This window comes from Microcaecilia unicolor, chromosome 10, assembly GCF_901765095.1.
Source record: "Microcaecilia unicolor chromosome 10, aMicUni1.1, whole genome shotgun sequence".
NCBI lineage: Eukaryota > Metazoa > Chordata > Amphibia > Gymnophiona > Siphonopidae > Microcaecilia > Microcaecilia unicolor.
This window is the reverse complement of record NC_044040.1, coordinates 219,566,997-219,591,445: the sequence shown is the minus strand read 5'-3', so window position 1 is coordinate 219,591,445 and position 24,449 is coordinate 219,566,997. Positions and strand designations below refer to the sequence as shown.

General features: G+C 43.4%; 1 protein-coding gene across 4 annotated transcripts in view; it reads right to left on the bottom strand.

Moving 5' to 3' along the window:
• VWA5B2 (von Willebrand factor A domain containing 5B2) overlaps positions 1–24,449 on the bottom strand; it is a 111,235-nt gene that overhangs the window by 5,746 nt on the left and 81,040 nt on the right. For 3 of the 4 annotated variants that reach the window (XM_030216390.1, XM_030216391.1, XM_030216393.1), the window contains exons 15-21: positions 23,739–23,988; positions 16,491–16,820; positions 15,295–15,432; positions 12,920–13,039; positions 10,717–10,791; positions 8,648–8,717; positions 5,725–5,851 (exon numbers count right to left, since the gene is read on the bottom strand). In XM_030216390.1, the coding sequence (XP_030072250.1) occupies positions 5,725–5,851; positions 8,648–8,717; positions 10,717–10,791; positions 12,920–13,039; positions 15,295–15,432; positions 16,491–16,820; positions 23,739–23,988 (1,110 nt within the window). The remainder of the gene's footprint in view (positions 1–5,724; positions 5,852–8,647; positions 8,718–10,716; positions 10,792–12,919; positions 13,040–15,294; positions 15,433–16,490; positions 16,821–23,738; positions 23,989–24,449) is intronic. The other variant, XM_030216392.1, reaches the window with a different exon arrangement.

Genomic DNA, 24,449 nt, shown 5'->3' with positions numbered 1-24,449 from the left:
TTTCTATCACCTCAAGTAGAAGTCTCTTTCAGGAATCCACATGTTCTCACCTTCCCCCACTAAGTTTCCAACCCCTTGTCTTTCAGATTTATATTCTATGGAAAAATCTAGTACTTTCTTGAAGTACGCTAGTAATGACCGTGTTTCAATTATATCTTACTTTTCCCTTCTTAGTGTAATACCCCATTAAAATGGGTATTACTAAAAGCTGGAAAATGGAGAAACTCTCCAGAGTTTTGGTGGGGGGGGGGGGGGGGGGGGGGGGGAGAAGGAGATGTGTTTTGGGGTGGATAGAGATCCAGCCCAGGGAGTGTGTTTAAGGAGTAAGTTGCAGAAAGAATTGGTTATGAGATTTATTTATTTATTACATTTGTACCCCGCGCTTTCTCACACATGGCAGACTCAATGCGGCTTAGATAGTAACAATATGAAGAATTACAAAGTCGTAAAAAGAATATGCAATTTGGTGAATGACACTGGGGGGAGGTATCAGGGAAAGTGCTAAATATGGTTGTTGCATTGTATGCGGGGGCTTTGGTTACCTTTACCCCCACCAGGACCCTTGGAGGCGAGAGGGGGTCCTGGACAGGTAGAATAAACCAAGGCTGGATAAAGGAGTAGCTGCTGCCCCTAACATAGTAACATATAGTAACATAGTAGATGACGGCAGAAAAAGACCTGCACGGTCCATCCAGTCTGCCCAACAAGATAAACTCATGTGTATACCTTACCTTGATTTGTACCTGTCTTTTTCAGGGCACAGACCGTAAAAGTCTGGCCAGCACTATCCCCGCCTCCCAACTACTAGTCCCGCCTCCCACCACCGGCTCTGGCACAGACCGTATAAGTCTGCCCAGCACTATCCCCGCCTCCCAACCACCAGCCCCTCCTCCCACCACCGGCTCTGGCACAGACCGTATAAGTCTGCCCAGCACTATCCCCACCTCCCAACCACCAGCCCCGCCTCCCAACCACCGTCTCTGGCACAGACCGTATAAGTCTGCCCAGCACTATCCCCGCCGCCCAACCACCAGCCCCAGCACAGACCGTATAAGTCTGCCCAGCACTATCCCCGCCTTCCAACCATCAGCCCCGCCTCCCAACCACCGGCTCTGGCACAGACCGTATAAGTCTGCCCAGCACTAGCCCCGCCTCCCAACCACTGGCTCTGCCACCCATTCTAGGCTAAGCTCCTGAGGATCCATTCAGTAGCAACTGAGACAGACTGTGGTGCTCCTGGTGGTTAAGGGGAGCCCAACCTGGAAGCAGGAACCAGAGCAGGGGAAACCTGTTCAAGGCCAGGGAGCAGCTCAGAGAAGTGCATCGCTGGAAAGTGGACAGCCAAAAGGGTCTGTGCCTGAAGGAGAACTGGATTGTGAGGGATTATCAGGAGCAGCCTCGGATTATTGATTACCCAAAGGGATGGGTAATGAACAGGAGGGGCTGTAAATAAGTACATAATTAAACATCATATTGGAAAGTTTGGATAAGTGGCTGAGACTGAGATACAAGGTCTCAGTTGAAAGGAAGAATCACTGAAAGCTCCCTAAAGAGCAGGGGATGCCTTTGTATCGCACCATGGTGCGACCGCACCTCGAATATTGTATTCAATTCTGGTTGCCGAATCTCAAAAAAGATATAGTGGAATTAGAAAAGGTGCAGAGAAGGGCGACGAAAATGATAAAGGGGATGGGATGACTTCCCTATGAGGAAAGGCTAAAGCGGCTAGGGCTCTTCAGCTTGGAGAAAAGACGGCTGAGGGGAGATATGATAGAGGTCTATAAAATAATGAGTGGAGTGGAATGGGTAGATGTGAAACGTCTGTTTACGCTTTCCAAAAATACTAGGACTAGGGGCAGGGGCGTAGCCAGACACCCAAATTTGGGTGGGCCTGGTCCCAAGATAGGTGGGCAGAACTCCACCCTGTCCCACAAGTGCTTTCGTCTCTCCCTCTTGCGCCTGCATGCGATATGGTCTCTCAAACATCCCCCTTTCCCGCATACCATTTAAATAGCAGATTTTCACCAGCAGCGAACAGCAACTAATACGCACTGCTCATGTTGGCTCCACAGCCTTCTCTCTGATGCAACTTCCTGTTTCCACATAGGCAGGAATACATCAAAGGGGAGGCTGTGGGACTGGTGTGAACAGTATGTGTCAGTCGCTGTTCGCTTCAGGCCAAGATCTTCTATTTACAAGGTATTCAGGAGGGACAGTTGTTGGGAGTTTTTGGCTGGTGGGGCTTGGGGATCCCTGCCAGCCACATCATAGGTGTGCTGCTACTGGGTGGGCCTGAGCTGAAATTGGGTGGGCCTAGGCCCACCCGGGCCCACCCTTGGCTACACCACTGACTAGGGGGCATGCGATGAAGCTACAATGTAGTAAATTTAAAACGAATCGGAGAAAATGTTTCTTCACTCAAAGTGTAATTAAACTCTGGAATTCGTTGCCAGAGAATGTGGTAAAGGCGGTTAGCTTAGCGGAGTTTTAAAAAGGTTTGGACGGCTTCCTAAAGGAAAAGTCCATAGACCATTATTAAATGGACTTGGGGAAAATCCACTATTTCTGGGATAAGCAGTATAGGATGTTTTGTACTTTTTTGGGATCTTGCCAGTTATTTGTGACCTGGATTGGTCACTGTTGGAAACAGGATGCTGGGCTTGATGGACCTTTGGTCTTTCCCAGTATGGCAACACTTATGTACTTATGTAAGGCCAGGGTGCAGCTCATACTGCATCGCTGAAAGGAGGACCGTAGTGTGATTAGGATTATCAGGAGCAGCCTTGGATTACTGATTGCACAAAGGAATGAGTAATGGACAAGAGAGGCTGTAAATATGTATATAATTAAGATGTCTTTGGGATAGTTTTAAGAGGAGTTCAGGCTGTGATACATGGTCTCAACTGAAGGGAAGAATCACTTAAAGCAAATGCCTGATGTAAATAAGGAGTTACAAAGACATTTACCTGCCTGTTGCAAGAAGTTCAGTAAAATTGAATTTGCATAAAATCAAATCCTTGGAGTACAGTGTGGTCATTGGAGCAGAAATGAGGGCAGAGCACCCTTGAGAAGCCAACTTAATTCCCTGTCACTTTCTGGAGCTCAATTCTGGCCCTGTCTCATGCCCAAGCTCAGATGGGGAATATTTTGTGACTGTGTGTAGGACAGAGGGGGAAAAAAGCATATTTCCCTGTGACCTGGGTCTGCTGGGGGTGTCCAAACCCCCAAAGGAGAAGTGAGCTAGTGGCGGAGAGACCCGGGTTATATTAGTTCCTTAATTGTCTCTGGGTATGTCAACACGATGCATTGTTTTGGTGGCTTTACTTTTGCAGATAGTGAACACACTAGGCATGGTTGATCTCACCAGAGACCTATTTTCCTCTGTCTACGAGTAATATCTCTCTTTATGCATCCAACTGCTTTGTCACACTGAGTAGTTACCTTGACGTCATCAGAGATGATGATCCCCAAAGTCTCTTTGCTATTTGGTAACGCCTAATTTTTACCTTCCAAAATTATATTAGATCCTTGGACTTTTACAGTGCAAAATGTTTTTAAAAATTATAGCATAAGTCAGATTCCTTCCACCGCTTTGATCAATGAGGTAAGTGCAGTGTGAGACTGAATTAAAGGAGAGTGGAGGTTTTCTAGGGTTCAGAGGGGCTTATGAGAGTCTTTCCTCTTTAGCAAAGGGGTTCCAGGTAATCAAACAGCTGAACTGCAACTATTTTGGAAACAAAGGATACATTTGAAATTGGTGTTTAAGTAGCAACTAGGGAAGAGTTGCTTTTAAAATATTTTATTTTATTTTACACCGTTCTGATTTGTATTTTTTCATGGAGAGGGTGGTGGATGCTTGGAATGCCTTCCCGCGGGAGGTGGTGGAGATGAAAACGGTAACGGAATTCAAACATGCGTGGGATATGCATAAAGGAATCCTGTGCAGCAGGAATGGATCCTCAGAAGCTTAGCTGAAATTGGGTGGCGGAGCAGGTGGGGGGAAGAGGGGTTGGTGGTTGGGAGGCGAGGATAGGGGAGGGCAGACTTATACGGTCTGTACCAGAGCCGGTGATGGGAGACGGGACTGGTGGTTGGGAGGCGGGAAATACTGCTGGGCAGACTTATACGGTCTGTGCCCTGAAAAAGACAGGTACAAATTCAAGATATGAGTTTATCTTGGGTAGACTAGATGGACCATGCAGGTCTTTTTCTGCCGTCATCATCTACTATGTCTGTGAAGAGCGGCAAATCAAATTTTAATAAACTCAACTTTAGGATCCTCAATGAGAGGCAATACAACAGCCTGTTTCCAAAGGGATGGAAAAAGACCAGAGGACAGACTCTTCGTAACCACTGAGTGAAGAAAAGGAATTAATGTTTGAAGAAACTGGATTAAGAGAATAGCAGGCAAAGGCTCATTAAAAGGTGATGAGGTTTTAATGAGGGAGATTGTTTTAGCCAAATGAACAGGGGTGGGAAGATTAAAAGAAGCAACAGAGGATGAGGGAATGATGGGGGAAGAAGAGGGAGAGACGGGGAGCAAATTATTGGTGGAGAAGTTGGAGGAGATAGAGAGAAGTATGTACCTTCCTTAGTTTAACAGTTTTATTTTTAAAAACTGGAAGGAAAATCCTACGCTGAAAGTTGAGAAGGTGCGGTTAAAGAGGATGGATTAGTAAGGTGTTGTAATGTGCTACAAAGCTTGGAAGAGTGTCGACTGCGATGAAGCAAGTTGGTTACATAATCGCATTTAGCTTTCACAAGGCTATTCTTACAGAGACTAGAGTGAGTCCTAAAGACCCTCAGAGTTGATGCTGTAGAATTTTTTCAACTGAGACTTTCAGCTCTGCATAGATGACGTCACTGGAGACGTAATCCATGATGATTCCAGGGTTGGGAACTTTGACAAATGGGGGAACGGGAGAGAGAGAGATGGACAAGATTTGTCCAATGATGTACTGAGTGTAGTATTCCAAACTGAGATCTATTCATTTAAAGGCAAGGAAGAGAAATCCAGGGGAAAATCCTCACAGTGTCGAATACAAACAGTGACACCTAGTGGCTGGATTCAGAGCCAGTGAATGCAGGGTTCTGAAAGCAGTCCTGGTGCGTGGCCCTCGACTTATGTTCATCATTGCAACAGCTGGAGAAAGGAAATTTGGAAGTATTTAAAATCTCCAGGTAGTTGCAAGAGAAGCATGATGGTGTCATATTCCTGCTCTAGATTTAATTGAGACTGATCCCAAAGGAGCAGGAGAAAGCTGCTGGGTCAACAAAAACATGATTTTGGTGTGTTAGAATGGAATCTTAGTGAGTAGATCTGGCTAAAGCAAGGCTGTCTTAGCACTGAAGAACAGAACTGTAACATTCAAAGAGCAGCCTTGACCACATGTTAAACCAGCAATTCATACAGCAAACAAGTTGCCCAGTTCCAGGCTGGAGATTAAGGGACAGTCTTGGATGTCTGACTACCCCATCATGGTGCATTATGGGACTTGCAGCACTAATTTCCCAATGGGCAGGATCAGACACTACAAATCCCACATTGTTTTGGCACATGGGTTCAAAACTAGGACTGGCCAAAAAGTCTGCAGCCCAGAACTGGGTAATTTTGCGTCTATGTGAAGAGGATTATTTGCTATAATGTGAACCTATTGGTTGTGGAGATGTGAGTGGGCAGCATCAGCTCTATCACACAGTATTTCGTAGGGGATGGCATTTTACCAGTGGAAAGTAGTCCTGGCTCTCAGACTCATAGCAGAGTTCACTCTCCGCAGACAGACATGGTGGTTTCAGGGGAGACAGTTTCCCAGACGAACTGCAGACTCTCCGCTTTTTAAAACTGAACCTGCTGGAAAAGAGCAAAGCTCTGGTGAAAACCAGCTGCAAGAGACAACTGACTCCCAGGGGGGTTTCATCTACTAAAGTCTTCACGCCTTTGTATATTCTTCACTTTCTGTTTGTAAAAAAAAGTACAATTCAAAATGCATTTGTATAACAATTATAAAAATATTCAAAAGTAATTAGGAATAAAAAAACACAACCTCCTGATAGAGAATGACATGGGAATGGGGATTCACAGTAACCGAGGGGATGGGGACAGGGTCAGAGTCCATAGAGATGGGGTGGGGACTAGAGACCTGCACGGGAATGGGGTTCGCAGGAATCCTGCAGAACCAGCGGGATTCCCACAGGGACAGAAGCAGTTCTGTGGGGATCCCGTGGGGACAGAAACAGTTCCTGCGGGGTTCTCGTGGAAGTGTATGAAGTGAATTTGAAGCAAAGGCTCTGGAATAATAAACTAGTCCTGAATCTCAAGAAATCTAACTTTCTCCTTTTTAGTGGAGATAAAGATGCCCCCCCCTTACCTCCCTTATCGCTCCCATTCTCCTTTGTAACACTCCTGTCCCTCTGGCTTCTAGCATAAGAATTCTCAGAATCATCCTCAACGATAAGCTTACTTATCTACATCTTTCACATGTCGTCCATCGGTCGTTCAATAATTAAAGCTGATTCGTTACATTCAATCTCTTCTCCAGTCATCAGCACTTAATGTCCTAGTCCATCCCCTAGTTTTATTAGTCAACTTGAGTACTGTAACTACAAATCTCTTACGTTGAAGGACCTACACTGCTTACAACTCGTTCAGAATACAGCTATAAAGTCATTCGTGGTGCCCAGAAATATATTTATTTATTTTATTGCACTTGATATACCGCTAGGGCCTGCATGTAGACATCTAAGCGGTTTACAAAATTAAAATGGTCAGCAGTTAAGCGTACATAATTAGAGGGGTGAGAAAAGAGTAATACATAGATTATGCAGTCTTGCTGCACCTCCACATTGTGTATTCTGCTCTCCACTTGTTCTATCTTCTTGTAAAGCCTCTCACATTTTCCCGCACAATTTCACGTTCAATGTGGCTAACAAGCTAAAAAGAAGTCATTAAGGAATATGAATCAAAATACATAAACCCACACTTATCAATAAGGAAAGAATTATAAATATATAAATAATTCAATAATAAAGCATAATGGAGAGAATGGAAGGGAGAGATTAGGTACCAGGATCAATTGACAGAAATTTTTTGAAAAGGAAAGATTTCAAAAACTTACGAAAAACCAAGTAATCATTTTGGGATCTTCTTTTTTTTCGGCAAGGAGTTCCACCATTTAGTACCTTGGTATGAAAAAGTAGCTGAATATATAGATTTATAAACTACTTTCTTACAGGTAGGAAAATGAAGACTCAGGTAGTCTCTTGCACCAAAGATTGAATTGCGAGAAGGTAAATCAACATGAGGCAACATATAGTCTGGGGCAATATCATACAAAATCTGAAATATGAGAGCTCAAAATTTGAATACAATCCTGGCCCTAATAGGAAGCCATACTGGCCATGCTTCTGGAGTAATCTGCTGACAGTCAAAATTTTCCCCAGTCTTAACCAGGAACCCTGTGGTTCTTTTATAGGGGTTTGTTGTTCATTGGCAACTCAACCTTTGAATCTCAGGTGTCCTCGGTGATTACTACATTTTTTTAATTACTTTGGAAGCTGAAGCACATTAGACCCTTTTTTTCAACTGATATTTTCACATTTCTTGTCGAAACTCTTGACCCAATTTGATTATTGTAATTCCATCTATGCAGGGTGTAAAGAATGTGTCTTAAGGCAACTGCAAACTGCCCAGAATACTCCAGACCTTGGTGACATGACGTTCTGAGGAGGCCATTCACTCTTAGACTTTGGGGATTCCCACCAACCACAGTAATGCTGTGCCGCTGCTGGGTGAACCTGAGCTCAATGTGGGTGGACCTGAGTTCATTGTGGGTGAACCTGAGCTCAATGTGGGTGGGCCCCAGCACACCCATGGCTACACCTCTTATTCTCTCACTGAGCTGCTTGTGTTACACAGTCAGTGACCACTCTTTTCTTGTTCTGGTTGTGTTACACAGTCAGAGGCCACTCTCTCACTGACCTGCTTGTTTCACACAGTCAGTGGCCACTCTTTTGTTGTTCTGTTTGTCTTACATAGTCAGTGGCCACTCTTTTGTTATTCTGTTCGTGTTACACAGTCAATGGCCCCACTCCTTTGTTTTTCTGTTTGTGTTACATAGTCAGTGGCCACTCCTTTGTTTTTCTGTTTGTGTTACATAGTCAGTGGCCACTCTTTTGTTATTCTGTTTGTGTTACACAGTCAGTGGCCACTCTTTTGTTGTTCTGCTCAGTGTTATACTGTCAGTAGTTAGTCTTCCCCTGTCCTGTTTATTCAGTTGGCTGCTAGCTTTCGAGGTAATTAAAAAACAGGGAAAAGATTAGCCAGGTAATCAGTTTTGTTCTGGTTGCTTTGACTACATGTAATCCTCTGCTTGACTGATCAACTGAGAAAGAAAAAAACACCATTGTGAATAAGGCATCCCTGGCTTTCCTGCACTATTTCTACCAATAGGAGAAGGAACCTGACACTGCAAATGGACCTTCTCATCTTATCTCTGAATACTAAGAGGCATATTTTCAAAGCACTTAGCCTTCCAAAGTTCCATAGGTTTCTATGGAACTTTGGAAGGCTAAGTGCTTTGAAAATTAGCTTGTAAATCATCTTCCAAGAAAAAATACCAGAGGGTCATGTAAAAAAGTATAAACCTACCTGGACCCAAAGATATTCTCCACAGACCTCTGAGATCCCGAGGAGAGGGTGGGTGCACTATGCATATGACCTGAAACAAAGAAAGGGGGTGTGCTTAGCTCAGAAATAAAAAGAGAAAAGCATTTCCTTCTGTATTGTGCAAAATGCAAAGAAAACCTGCTTACAGGTAAGTATCTCCACTTTCTCTGAGGACAAACAGGCTTATAATTCTCACAAGCAGGGAATCCCTAGCATCCAGGTTCACCAAAAACAACAAACATTAGTCAACTGGGCCTCGCAACGGCGAGGACATAACACAGATTAACCTCAAACTATATACAATCTGAATGAGGATGTAGCCTGGAACAGAATAAAATGGGCCTAGGAGTGTGAAGATGGATTCTAGACCCCAAACAGATTGTGCAACACTATCTGCCCAAACCAACTGTCGCGTCGGGTATCCTGCTCAAGGCAGTAGTGTGATGTGAATGTGTGGACTGAAGACCACGTTGCAGCCTTGCAAATCTCTTCAATGGAGGCTGATCTCAAATGGGCTACCGATGCGGCCATTATGACATTATGAGCAGTGACAATAGCACCTTCCCTTTCATATCAAGCAGTTAAAATTTAATGCCAAGAAGTGCAGAGTGATGCATTTGGGGTGCAGAAACCCAAAAGAGAGGTACCGAATAAGAGGGGAGAGATTAGTAAGCTTGACTCAGGAAACAGACCTTGGGGTGTTGGTGTACAAGGATCTGAAGGTGACGGCCGGTCCCCTGCCTCCTCTCACGTCAACTTCCTGTTCCGGGACAGGGGACTGGCAGAGCCAACAGCCACATGATTGCTCGGCGCACCCCTTACTGCCTGCACCCGGGGCGGACTGCCTCCACCACCCCACCTTTGGTACACTAGAGATTTGTGGGCTATCCTGGTTGCATCATATTTCACTTATCTTGATGCACCTCCATTGGTTGCCCATTGAATATTGCATCCAGTATAAGATTTTATTGTTGGTTTTTAAAATATTGACTGATCATATTTTCCCTGTAATTGCATCAGCCAGCGTAAGACATTTTTGCATTCAGGATCTAGGAATTAACTCAATGTTCCATCTTTCCATTTGATTTTTTTAAATGGAGAAATATAGATCTTCAATATTTTATATAGCAGGTCTTAAGTTATTGAACTCTTAACCCCCAGACATTAGATCATCCAGAGGCATAGGAGAGTTTAAAAAAGCCTTTAAATGATTTATTATCTCATAGATGAGAAAGTTTGCAAGCAGAGCAGTACAGATATAGAGGAATATCTTGCTTTTAATGATGATGATGAAATAAAATGTGGTACAATTTGGGAATTAGAAGTGTGCATGGGATTATGACCATGGGAAATCCTCAAAGATGCAATTTTATTCACAAAATTTGCAATGACCAAGGAACTAAAGGATTTGATAGATATTAGATAACGCTTTGTAGAATTCTATAAAGAGCTTTACACAGTGACAGAGAGGCTGAGAGGGACAAATTTATTTTTATTGGGACAGGGTCTCATTGCCAGTAATGAATGAAGTGGAGCGTAGCGTCCTAATTGTCCTATACAGATTCACGAAGTCTTATCGATTAAATCCATGAAAGGGGGTAAGGTGCCTGGCCTAGATGGGTACGCTGTTAAGTTTTACAAAATATATTCCAAGGCCTTAGCACTTCTTCTAGGGTGGGTGTATAATGATCTCTTGGACAATGGGCATCACCATATTGCATAGAGAAGGGAAGGACCCACTGCAACCTGGTTCTTACTGACCCATTTCGCTTCTGGGGGTGTGAACTTTAACATTTTTACTAAAATACTTGCTACCCGACTGATAACAGTTTTACTGAAACTAGTTCATTCTAATCTGGCTGGCTTTATACCAAGCAGATAAGCGGCTGATAATATTAGAAAAGTATTAAACCTAGTCTGGAGAGCGAGTAGAGAACAAAGATATTAAAGAGTAAATACTTGTGTACATAGAGAACAGCACATCTACAGATGAATGTACATATGCAGAAAACCATGGTTGAGTGGTTTAGCTCTTTATCAATTACAATCACCTTCTGTGATGCTTTCTTTCTCCCAGCGACAAGGAGACGACAGGCTAATGGGAGAAGCAGGAGTTTCTCCTCGATCTGAAACAGAGATAAATGAAAATCCAATTAATTGATTTGATGTCATAGGAAACCCACTTTGCAAACCCATTTGTTCTCATATTTTTATAGGAAAAAGTTCCAGTTCACAATATAACACCAACTGTAACGGAAGTGAATTTTAAAAGATTGTTTTTCAACTCTGTCTTTGACCGAAAGTAACTTTTCTTGTAAATACAAAAAACAAGTTGGAAGGCAGAAGATAAGACACAGCTCTTAACTAATTTGGTATGTGAAGGGGAGGATGGCATTTGTTTTCGGAAGTCCAGCTTGGCCACCTAGGCTTGGGAAAGCATGTGACCACGTTCCCACAGTCCTAAACAGAGAAGCATTCTGTAATTTTTCTTTTAAGCATTCTGTAAACTTTCCCTAGTTCTGAATGTGCGCTCAGAGACTAATGAAAAGGGAGGGCTTGTCACAGCGGAGTGAGAGCTCATCTGTGAGTAACCTACGGACTGCGCAGAGGATCTATTCCTGGTCTAAAAAAAAAGCTCCTGGCTTTCGCTGTAACAGGACTCCCCAGCTGATGATAAGAGCCTGGATGATGGAGACCAGTGATGTTGTATGTATAGTGTCTGTATTGCTTCCTTTCCTGGTCTAAGAACTCTTTGCATTGCTTAGATGTAGAGACCAGTGATGTAATGATTCTTTAGCTAATCATTGTGTGTATAGAGCTAATCATTGTATATGTTCTAACCATTGTATATACCTTAATCATTGTAGAATTTAGCTCCTCTAATAAAGGCCTTATTTACTTGATACGAATCCAAAAGAATCCACGGTAATTATTGGGTAGTCTGTGTCAGTGAGACAGGCTGTAACCCCCATAGCAGTTCACCAACATGAAAAACCTAGAGGTAATCCAGGATCCACCCAGGGAACAAGCTTATTGTCAACCAAAAGGCCATCCTCATTCTGCAATATATGAGTCTAGACTTTTCCACCTATTACATTTGACCCCTGACTGGAAACTTTTCATAAGCTGCCCCTTTATATTTTATATTCCAGGACATATAGAACATGTTGATAGAGTATAAGAAGTATGATGAACATATTAATTAAGCTTTTGTTCAATTTTATCAAAAACTCTTTAAGCTGGAAGAACAAGAGGACATAGATCATTATTTAAATGGAGTAAGTACTACCGAGCTTGACACTGGGGAGGTGGATCAATTATCCAGTCTAATAACGGAGGAAGAGACCGTTAAAAATCTAACCCATGGTAACGCCACAGAACTGGATGGTTTCAACACAACGTTTTATAAATTCTTTAGGAAATACCTGATTAGGCCCTTAACAAAAGTGATTAACAAATTAGAGGAGGGGGGCCATACTACCCCATTTGTGGCAATTGGCAGGGGTGACAATTTTAAAGCCAAGGTTTCCAGAACCAGAACGAAAAAAAAAAAAGCTTATATTTAGGCCGCAGACAACAGATGCCAAGGTGTGTTTCACGTTCGGATTTTACCAGTTGAATTGGTCACAGGAGCTGAGCTTACCACGGAACTGTTCTGCACATGCGCCAGCACAACCCTCCTGCCAAACTCCCTAATGCTCAACGCTATCAGCCTGCCTATATTTGCATCTCATTAGCCTTGAGCATTAGGGCTTTGTTCTACTGCACTGTTCCAGCTGTATTTTTACAGCGCTATTCGGAACAACGCCAGAGTTTTGAGCATCACGATTGAAGCAGAACAGATAAACACAAATTGATTGTTTACTTTTTCAAAAAGTACAAAGACTAGAGGACATGGCCATGAAGTTAACTAAGTAGTACATTTAAAACAAATCAGAGAAAATATTTTTTTCATTCTGGCAACAAGTTAAGCTCTAGAACTCATTGCCAGAGGATGTGGTAAAAAAGAGTGGCTGAGTTTAAAAAGGGTTGGGACAAATTCCTGGAGGAAAAATCAACTCGCTGTTATTAAACTAGACCTGGAGAAAGCTACTACTTCTCCATGGTAGTAAATAGGATGGAACCTTGCTACATTTTGGGATCCTGCCAGGTTCTCGTGACTTGACTTGGCCACTGTTGGAAACAGGATACTGGGCTACATTTGGTCTGACCCCGTATGGCAGCTCTTATGTTCTTATATTCACATGCTACTACCTGTTAGTAGGAAAGATTCGTCCAAATCCTCTGAGCCGTTCCTCTGTCCCAGGCCTGTGGAGCAGCTGCGTTGGCGTCTGCTTCCAGAGCGAGACCCCTGGTGCTTGATGAATTTTAGTCCTGCAAAGAGGCATTCAGCAAGAGTGAGAAAAGGCAGCGTCAAGATACCTAGCAGAGTGGACCCCGGACTCTCAGCAGCAGCCAATGACCCTAAGGCTGTAATAACTTAAAATGCTTTGTAAGTAGGGAAAGTAACTATTGCAAGAACTCTTCATCATGCCATGCTTTAAGGCAGCACAGACTGGCAGAGGGAGTCTGTATAAGGACTCGGTAACAGGCTTGAGTTTCAACGTCTTTAAGCCAGGGGCGTAGGCAGACCTCGTGGTGGGAGGGGGCCAGAGCCCGAGGTGGGGGGGGCACATTTTGGTCTGCCACCTCGCTGCAGCAATTACTTTAGCTGCTCAGCCTGGCTCACTGTGCAGAAGGGAGGTGTAGTGCTCCAGTTCTCAGTTAGGAGGCTTAAATCAGTGGCATAGCTACGTGGGGCCATGGAGGCATGGGCCCCCCCCCCCCCAAATTTCCTCTGGGCCCCTGGTTTTGCTGGCGGGGGTCCCCAACCCCTGCCAGGTGAAGCATTGTCCAGTGCCGGTCTCCTGCGCCGCCGCATTGCCTGCCCTGCTCTGTCTTCTCCTCACGTCCTGCACGCTCCTTTTAGTGAAATTGAGCGGTCCGGATGTGAGGGGAAGACAGCAGGGCAGGCAACACGGCAGCACTGGAGACTGGCGCTGGACAAGGATTCAGCTGGCGGGGGTTGGGGCCCAGGGGCCCAGAGGAAATTTGGGGGGCCCATGCCCCCGTGGCCCCACGTAGCTACGCCACTGATTTAAGCCTCCTAACTGAGAACTGGACCACCTCCCTTCTGCACAGTGAGCCAGGCTGAGCAGCTAAATGTAGGGAGAGAGAAAGGATTTTGTGTAAGTCTTTCCTAATTAGTTTCAATGGGAAAGCACACAGTATGATCCTTGAGAAAATGATTCCACCAATTACATCAGCTGACATGCAGTTCTGATAACGAGGATTAGATTTGAATGTATATTTGCAGTAGACATGTTTTTTTCATTTCACTGTTCTCTTTTCTTGGAACTCTCTCTTTGCCAGGCTGAAAAGGTTTTGGTCTGTGATCACTGGATTAAAAGTGTTAGAGGTGGCTTGGAATTCCCTGCTTACGTCACCAGTTACTAAGTTATGAGCATAGCTTTTCCTTTTTTAGAAAAAATTTTTCTCTTTCTTTCTCATTTAAGGTATACTTTAGTAATAACGGAGAAATTATAAAATATAACTGAAAAAGAACTATTAGGGGTTTTATATTTTGGCATTAACCAGGAACATAGATCCTCTACAGAAAACTTGTGAGTTGTTTTAAATGCCAGATTTGGCCGTTGGTGAAGTGCATGTCAGTCTGGTTTTTCTTTTTGGGCAGTGACAGAGAGAAGCTAACAAGTTTGGTTGTTTCTCTAGGAGAGGTGATGAGAGACACTGCGCAGCTACGTAGACTGTCCATCTTGCACAAAGTGGCTTTAGAAAGCCTGGGTTTTAGTGTTTCCTGCTTAGCATAGTTATAGCACTGACACACTTCCAGAAAAGATAGAAAAAACAGAACACAACACAACTCAGTTAGGAAAACCCAATAGATTCTCTATCGAAACAGGTAGAAGCAGAGATAAGTCTAAAATCCTGACTGCAGAATATTGGTTGTGATAGATTCTGCTTTAATTTCAGTTTCAGATAAACTGGGATTAAGCTGTTGGAAATATGCTTGCAGGAGACTGGATCTGGACCTTTTCCCATCTCCCACTGGAGATGGCCGTCTGGGTTAAAAGTAAACCATGGACGTGACTGCTTCTGTTTCCTCACTGACTTAATGGCAAAAAAACCCCAAAGTAAATATTTCATTGCTCCCTTTATTTTGAGCCACAAATAGCAAAAAAAAAAAAAGGGAGCAATGGGGAGAGAAAACCCTGCAAAAGGATGAACCTGAAAAAACAAAGGACCAGGGGCGAACCAGGAACCTTCCACAATAAAGAAAACCCAGAGGGTCTGAGATTTTGATTTATCTGAATGAAATAATACAACCTTTTTCCATTTCATTTTCGAATGAATCCACATCCTTTAAATTAAACAGTTGTCAATGCATCATATTCCGTTTCTACATATAGCAGTCAGACCCCACTCTTGTGGTCTGCTATGGCTGTAAATCTTTTTCAATAGAAAAGAAATTCAGATTTGTGGTTCTAAGATTCAGGAGCAATGTTCTCCCTCTGGTACAAATGCTGCCTCAATTTGATACAAGAATTGAATGCTCGTGAGGGTCTTACCTGCACTGTGGATGCCCAGGGAGGACCGCAGTGGCTCCTGGGTGGCAGAGTTGATGGTCTCCATGTATGTGTACATAGATACCACGCCACAGCTTTTGCTGCACTGAATTGCCTTCAAACGGAATCTGCGCACGGAACCTGAATCCACAAAAGGGCAGAGCTGGATCAAGATGCAATCTGAATGCGGTATTTTACATAGTATATACATATCTAGGTGGGCCCATCGTACAAGCCAATACATCTCAGTGCCACCAACTAAGTAGGGAGGTGGCAATGTTTTAAAAATTGGAGGCAAAAGTAAACAGGAAGGGTGGGGGTTTAAGGAGAATAATCCTTTGTGTAAAGCCTTGGGCAAAACAAGCACATTTACACATTTGTGGAAGCCTCCAAGCTGGTACGAAACTCGACATGGACATTTTTTTTTAACATTTCCAATGTACACTGGGGAATACAAGTGTAGATTTCTGACTTGCCTAAGCCACAGCCAAGCCCTGAACCCCAGCAGTAAGTAGTGACTTTCTGAAATTGCTGTTTACACGTGTGTGCGATCTTCATGTGCAAACGCCAACATTAACCCAAGGAGATTTATTTATTTATTTATTCATACTTGTATCCAAAAACGAGTTTCGGTTCAATGATGGTTAGAAAATAGAGACCCCCTTGTAGGTGCCCTGATGCTGCTAAGATCCTATGATACAATGACATCTGGATGGCCAGATTCCATTGTAAAATATTAGCGTAAGCCGTCATCAGTGCACCTTACATTGAGGTGTTGCAGTTACGTTGGCCTTAGACTGCGCCTAACTTATAGCATCCTACACTTGTGGCCTGCCCTTATAGAACAGCACGTAGGGCGCTTATGCAGATAAGTGCAGCTTTTTGTGCATATACACACGCAAATGGACACCAAACCTGAGGCACCTAGTTAAAGAATTGCCTTTGTGTGTCAAAAGTCAAACACATGTGGTTATTAATACAGGTAAAAACAGATACAACCAACTGACAGCAAAAACATCTTTTCTCTTGCACTAGAAATACTGTGTCAGGAGCTCCTCACGCTTTCTCGCTCCAGAGACAGTAAGCTAGGAACTCCTCACGCTCTCTTGCACTAGACACAGTGAGTCAGGTTGCAGTAGTTGGCTGTTAATTCTTTCATTCCTGCAGGGTTCTGCGCACTTAAGCGCTGCATTGCTCACCACGCTCCAGCTCCGACTCTCCTTCTGCTGCCTTCTCATTGTCCCTGATAACGGATCTTGCTGTCAGCTGGTGCAGGAAGTTCTCTCTGTGCTGATCTTCTTCCTCCTGCTTCATTTCCCTTGCGCTGAATAAAGACTCCAGATTGACCATTGCTTCCCAGGCAACAGGTTTGCCAGCACTGAGCCCCTGGACCACCACACGGCACTGAAGAATTGGCTGGCTGGCACTTTCAGCCTCACTTGTGTCCTCTGCTGCCAGGGAGGGTGCGAAGAGGTACTGAGGATCAACAAAAGTATCCCAATCCAGCTGGGGAGGGGACAGTAAGTTACCTAAGGGACAGAAAAAAATGCAGTGACAGAGAAGGAAGTCCTGGCCCTTTCCCCCCTCTCACCACTATTGACTCCGTTAGCCCATACCACCCCCTCCCCCACCAGGCATGCTTCTGAATAAAAGATTTGTATTAAAACACACAGAAGATTTCGCTGGGAACACTTAGGAGTCAATATTTCGTGTGGTTTAAGCAAGCAGTGCCTCCCTGCTCTTTTCAAGCAAGCACTTTCTCTGCTTGTGATCTGAGCTGCATCTAAAACAGAAAAGGTCTCCAGTGATCTGCATTTGGCTCATAAACTGCATAATGAACCCATAACTGCAATCTGTGAGTTGAAATTCATACATTTAACTTGTATTATCTCTAAATTTCTGATACCCTGCTTAAGTAGAGAGGTGTGGTAGCCGTGTTAGTTCACACTTAAAGGTAATCAATAGAAATCAAGCAAAATAAAACATGGAAAAGAAAATAAGATGATACCTTTTGCATTGGACATAACTTAATACATTTCTTGATTAGCTTTCGAAGGTTGCCCTTCTTCCTCAGATCGGAAATAAGCAAATGTGCTAGTTGACAGTGTATATAAGTGAAAACATTCAAGCATTACTATGACAGTAAAATAGATACTATTGGAGATTCTACATGGAATGTTGCTACTATTGGAGATTCTAGATGGAATGTTGCTAGTGGAATAGCAACATTCCATGTAGAATCTATAGAAATCAAACAGATCGTCAGATCGGAAATAAGCAAATGTGGTAGCTGACAGTATATATAAAAGTCCTTCATAGACAGTCTAACAGGGTGGGTGGGAGGTATGCATGGGGACTTCAAAGCATATTGAATATTTTGACACCCAACAGACAGCACTTAACAAGGATCTGGGTTTTCTAGCCCATTATAAACCATAAAGTTGTATTTCTCTGTTTATCACCCTCCCCCCTCCCCTCCCCTCCCCACAAACATCCTGTTAGACTATCAGTTGATGTCCAATAAAAAAGGTATCATCTTATTTTCTTTTCCATGTTTTATTTTGTTTGATTTCTATTGATACCCTGCCTGAATTTCTCTCTGCATTAAAACTTCCGAGTGAAATTCAGTTATTTATGTTACATCTCTATTGAAGAGATACTGGACTTAAAAAACTATTTTACCTTGTTTCAAGATTTAAAAGAACAAAATATAGATAGCATAAGCAGTTCTACAGGGCCCACTGACTACATATCTCCTAGAGAACCTTAGGAAGCAGACTCTCATCAAGCACTGTCTGTATAATTAAAACTCCACTGTTAATTGCTGCCAAAGACAAACTGGCTTTTTGATATACTAAATAGCTAGAGAGCTCTGTAATCTTACCTGCTTTAAACAAGAAAGTGCTTTGGCCCAATAAAGATCTTCATATATCCCAGTAATTTGGGGAAGAAGAAGTGATAGACCTTCCTGTCCTCCTAAAGGGCACCAACTCAAGAGGCAAAACCCACAGGGATACCTGCCTACCAATATCAAGTAACCCCCACAACTAACAAACCACTACTTGGAAATTTGGGCCTAGTAAATTGCAGATCATCCCACCTAGACATCCTGGGAATAACTGAGACTTGGCTGGAGTCCCATTGGCTGAACTATGAACCACAGGCTTCACTAACCAAGACAAGGGAAGTGGGGTGGAGGGTTAGCAGTCCTGATCCGAGAGACATTCAAACTGAGCAGAGTCTCCATCCTCTGCCTGTCTGAGTCAGAATGCCTCCTAATCCATCTGGGAGATAAGGAACCAATGTGGTTGCTAGTAGTCTACAGGACATTTCGCAACAACACATCATCTGTGTAAGAACTGCTGAATCCGGTGACTAAGGTAAACGTGAGCTACCTTAGGTTACTGATCATGGGAGACTTTAACCTACACATTGAAACTCCAGACACCACCACTGCTGCTTTCCTCGATATGATACACGCTTACTTAAACACAACTCAATAGCAATATTGCTATTGCGTTGTGTTTAAGTAAGCAGTTGCCGGGACAATCATTACTGTAGCATATATGTCCCTGCATGTTCAATAGTTTTGTCCTATTCCTCAATATGATGGCAGCTGTAGGATTCTTGGTGTTCTGCAAAGAGGTAGATATCTTTAAACACAAGGCTGGTGGCATCAAAGATAACACCCTTATCATGGATAGATCATTTTCTAATCAAATTTCTATTAAGGACATCTAAAGCAGATGGGTCCATATATATCATATGTCTTTATGCCTTCTTATCGCCCTCTAAGCTCCCATTGTTTCCTCCCAATGTTTCAATGTTTGTGCTCCATTGTTACACTCCCAACGACACTTCAGTTGTTTCGCATAATTATGCAAAATATAATCCATAACCAATCTGTAACAAATTGTATTTCCAACATTTAACTCATATTGTAAGCCACACTGAACCCGCAAAAAGGTGGGAAAATGTGGGATACAAATGCAATAAATAAATAAATAAATAAATAAAGTTTATAAGGAAATCTGAGACATGAGAAATCTGAGTGCTGATAACTTCCTAGAGGCCTTTTCCTACCCCCATTGGATGAAAAGATACAACAGTGTCAGAATAGTTTGATATCTGAAATGCACGCTTAACGATGGCCCCTCTAAAGAAGATCCTGTGCACTACACACACACATTTCCCATGGTTCTCCCCAGAGCCACTTGAAAGAAAACGGCAAAAATCTCACCTAGATGAAGATAGGCTCAACTGTAAAAAAAAAAAAAAAAAAACACTTGGTAATGTACTGTCAAGCCATAACAACAGCCAAAAAACAATATTTCCCTCAACACAGTAAACAAGCTACAAATTCAACAAAACAACTATTTAAAATAGTAAACGGCCTACTGCAAACCCCACAACAGAACCAGCTTTCCCAGTTGCAACTAACCAGCAATGATTCTACCACATACTTTGCCCACAAAATTAAAGGTCTCCATCAGGACCCTAGAGATAGTCTCATCAAACCTCCCACCAGCTAATGAGAACACGGCCTCTCCCCACCATACACAGCCATCTGAGACTCATTCAACAAAGTCACAGAGGAAGCTCTTGAAAAAAATCCTAAAAGGTCTACGTCCGACAACCTGCCCTCTTGATCCCTACTCTGCAAAGGTAGTACAGCGAGTGAGCACAGACCTCTTTGAAGGGGCCACTAAAATTGTTAGGTCCTCTTTTGTGGAAGTGCAACTGACAATACTAAAAAGAACTGTGGTGCTCCCCAAAGAGCTCCCTGGATCAGGATAACCTCGAAAACTACTGACCAGTCTCTAACATTCCTTTCTTGGCAAAACTTATAGAACAGACAGTCTACATTCATCTCAATGACTGGCTAACTGAAAGCAATTGGCTAGACCCATTTTAATCTGGCTTCAGACCTGGGTATGGAACAAAGATAGTTCTTGGGTCCCTTTTTATTATCTCCATAGAAACCTTGACCGGGGATCTGCCTCGATAATAGTGTTGCTGGATTTCTCAACAGTCTTTGACATTGTGGATGATAATATCATGCTCACAAGCTTGGCAGATCAGTGGCACAATATGTGCATGGTTCAAATCCTATTTGTCAGATAGACAACAATCAGTTCTGTTCAGCAACAGCACATCATTACCTTGGGCACTGGACTGTGGGGTGCCACAGGGATCTATTCTGTCTCCCATTTTATTTAATATCTACCTCAAGCCTCTGGCTGAGCTGCTTCGGTCAATGGACATGAAATTCTACATATATGCTGATGATGTGCAACTACTTATACCCACTGAACCAGATCTACCCACAGCTCAGAGTAAACTGTCTGCCTGCCTAGCCGCAATTCGGGAATGGGCAAATAACAACAAACTCTGCCTGAACCCAAGCAAAACAGAGATTCTTTGGGTACCTAATACAAGCATTATGCTGACATCATATTATATTTATTTGTATTTTGTTTATCCTATTTCATGGTACTCTTTACAAAATTCAGCCGCTAGGATACTCCTTGGTGTTTCAAGATTTGAGCATATAATTCCGATTTTGAAATAGCTTCATTAGTTACCCGTGTAGTATCAGGTGCAGCATAATGGTAAAATTCCATAGTATTTTAGTCAAGTTTTTACATTGTCTTCATCAGGAAGGTCTTCAAGATCCAATGTTTCAAAATGCTTGAGTATACATTTGGTGTCTTCAGTACGTTATATTTTTACTAGGGTCTCAGCTTTTTCTACAGTAGGCAGATTGATGTGGAATGCATTGTCAGGTCAACTTGGCTTAACTACTGGTCCCAGCAATTCAAGAAACTGTTGAGTTTCCTTCAGGCAGGAGACAAGCAGAGACCTCCTGGTTAAATTGCCCAGCTCTCTCAGCAGAAGCTTTAGACACACCTTAGCTTAAAATTGTCTACAGAAAACCCAGGTGGGGGAGGGGAAGAGCCCAGCACACTTTAAAGAAAAGACAGAGTTTTTAAATTTAGTTCTCAGATTAACAGATATCAATAAACCAGTTTGAAACACAGCAATCAGATCACAATATTTGCAGAGCAGATAAAACAGGTTTTTTTTTCTTTTTTGGAAAGATATAAATGCAGTGACAAGGACAGACAACGAAACCAAAGCTCGCAATGGACATATAACTCTTCCTCTCTAAGATCCCCTAATGTGTCTGTCACATATGAACCTTATTCTACCACAACATCACTTTGTATTTGTTCATACCGGAATTGGCGAATGCCCTACGGTACTCTGTAAGCCACATTGAGCCTGCAAATAGGTGGGAAAATGTGGGATACAAATGTAACAAATAAATAAATATAACTTTTTTTTCTTTAATTAAGAGGGAAAGTTATCAATGTGGGCTGCCATTAAGACGTGTTATTTTACTGTTAACCCCAGTTATTTGTAACTAGCTCTCATTGTATGAAATGGGATCTGTGCTAAAATAGCTCAATCTATTGGTAAAATAACCCTTCTTAATGGTAGCCCACATTGATGTTCCCACCTTAGGTGGTGAAATATAAAGGAATTAAAAAATTCTGATTAGAAAAACAAACAAAATTCTAACCAGGTAACAGAAAGTGGACCTTGCGTTAATAAAATGAATCAATCAGGAATACAGGAAGAGCTACATAAAAACTCCAATGTGATGACAACGGCTTCTGCACAGAGGGCTTTTTCACAAAGCCATGCTACCGATTCTCGGTGCAGCAATTGAGAGGAAGCCAATTCAATTCCTATGGGCTTCCTCCCATTTGCCGTGTGGGAATCGCTAGCGCAGCTTTGTAAAAGAAGCCCAGAGTCACTGTTTGCCATGTCACAGGGCAAATCTTGCAGTGGAAGGAGAGGCTGGGAACGTGACAGATTATTTCCTTTAAATTTGGAAACTGCTGCAAGTCAGAAGGTCTTCATGAGAGTGTCTTCTGGTTCTGTGATTGTTAACCATGCTTATATTTATATCTAATTAAGCCAGATTAAAGAGATATTGTGGTTTTTATGCCAGGTCTCAACAAAACCCAGATGCCAGATCACCATAGTGACCAAACCTTTAGGCACACTGCCTACGTCTGAGGATGAGCAATATTTATGACCTTAGAGGACAGAGTTAAAGGCTGCATCAGTTGGTCCATGTGTGTCACTGAAGCTGCCTCCCATTGGCTTCCATGGCCAAACAGCAAGAGGTGAAGGTAGGTTAATGAGAGGAGGAGGTGGGCTAAACAGGAGGCAAGGTCTCTGGTCAATGCAAACTGAAGAGAAAGCTTTCCAGGACCCAGGTCGAGAGCTTGTTGGAGCAAAATGACTAAAATAGATTCCTGAGGAAGGGTTTGAGAGAGGAGACTGTGAGGGAGGGGGTCTGAGAGACCTGAAGGAGGAAGAAGATCAGGAACTTCCAGTTTAAGGGGAAGAATGAGAGAGAGAAGAATCTGGGGAAGGGATGAGAGGGCGGGGGACTCTCGGGGAGATGGGATGAAGAAGAGAGAAACTATGGAAGGCTGGAGGATTTAACAGAAAGAGATAAAGTAAAGATGGAATTGGGGTGGGGGTGGGGATAGGTGAAGAAAAGAGCCAATAGTGAAGGCAGGCACTAGCCATACATTCTTGGAGGAGACCTCTGAAGCCCCCTAGAGATTTGGAGGTAGATTGGGATTTTAACTTGAATTACTTATCTTTTCCAAATCTGAGTTCAAGATGAGTTACATTTGGGTACTTGAGCTATTTACCTCCCCAAATGGACTCACAATCAAGTTGTACCTGACACAATATAGGGAAAAGTGTCTTGTCCAAGGTCCTCAGTGCAAGAGGCAAGATTTGAACCCTTCATTCTCAGCTGACTGCAGTGCCTCAAAATTTGTAAGCTGACTCCTACATCCAAAGAAAATTAGTCTGGTCAAAGCAGAAGATACTAAGTCACAGGACAACCTTCTTACTTGGGTAACAGTCCTCCCCTTCACTAATGAAGGAAACAGATCTTCCCCAATATCAGGCAATGACAGAGGAAACAGTGACCCTCCTCCCAGTATCAGGCAGGGACGGAGCATGTAGTGACACCCCCAGTATCAGGCAATGACACCCTTACCACCCCCTCCCGGTATCAAGCAGTGAGAGAGGAAGCAATGAAATCCCAACCCCCACCTCCCGATATCAGGCAGTGACACCCCCACCTCCCAGTATCAGGCAGTGACAGAGGAAGCAGTGGCCCCACCCCATCCATTGACAGAGGAAGTAGTGACCTGCCCCCCCCTTCCACTTCCTAGCATGAGGCATTAATGGATGAAGAGGTGCCTCATCCTCAGTTATTAGGAGGAGGAAACAAGATCCCTCTGTGCTCTCTCCCTGCCTGAATAGGAGGTGTTGTCTCAGAGTCCCCTTATACAGAATAGGAAGGTCATGTGATACTGGCTATGGGGCTGCAGCCCTCCTTCTATTACCAGATTCACTGCAGTCTGCCAGACTCCTCCTGGTGAGGCTAGCCCTCCGGATATGCTCTCTGTTAGCAAGAAGCTCCTGCAGCCTTCCGTCCACTTCATTTCCACTCTGTGACACTTTCTCCAGGGCCCAGCGCAGTCGATGCATGTCCAGTTCCCCGTGAGGGGAAGAGAAGCTTCGGCCAGACATTGTGGCTTTCACCAGTTCCTTCCGCTTTTTAGCAAGTTCATCAGAGCTCAGGGCTATATTATTCTGAATGGAATTAAAAAAGTCAGATTAACATGGGAAGCTCGGCAGAAGTCCTTCACAGAAAGACATCTTCTATATATAAAGTTAAAGTTAGAACATAAGATTTGCTACACTGGGTCAGAACTAAGCTCATCAAGCCCAGTATCGTGTTTCCCAGTGGTCAATCCATGTCACAAGCACCTGGCCAGCATCCCACAAAGTTGTTAAGAGTCCATTCTGCTTATCCCAGTGATAAGCACTGACTCCCCCTAAGTCTACCTTAATGAGGATTCATGCACTTTTCCACCAGGAACCTTGTCCAAACCTTTTTTAAAGCCAGCTAAATTAACTGCTTTTAGAACGTCTTCCAGCAACACAGGGCCGCCGAGAGGGGGGGACAAAAGTCCCGGGGCCCGGGCCTCCAGGGGGGCCCACCGCCACCTGGCCCACCCTCTATCGTCGCCTGGCCCGCCCTCCGTCACTCC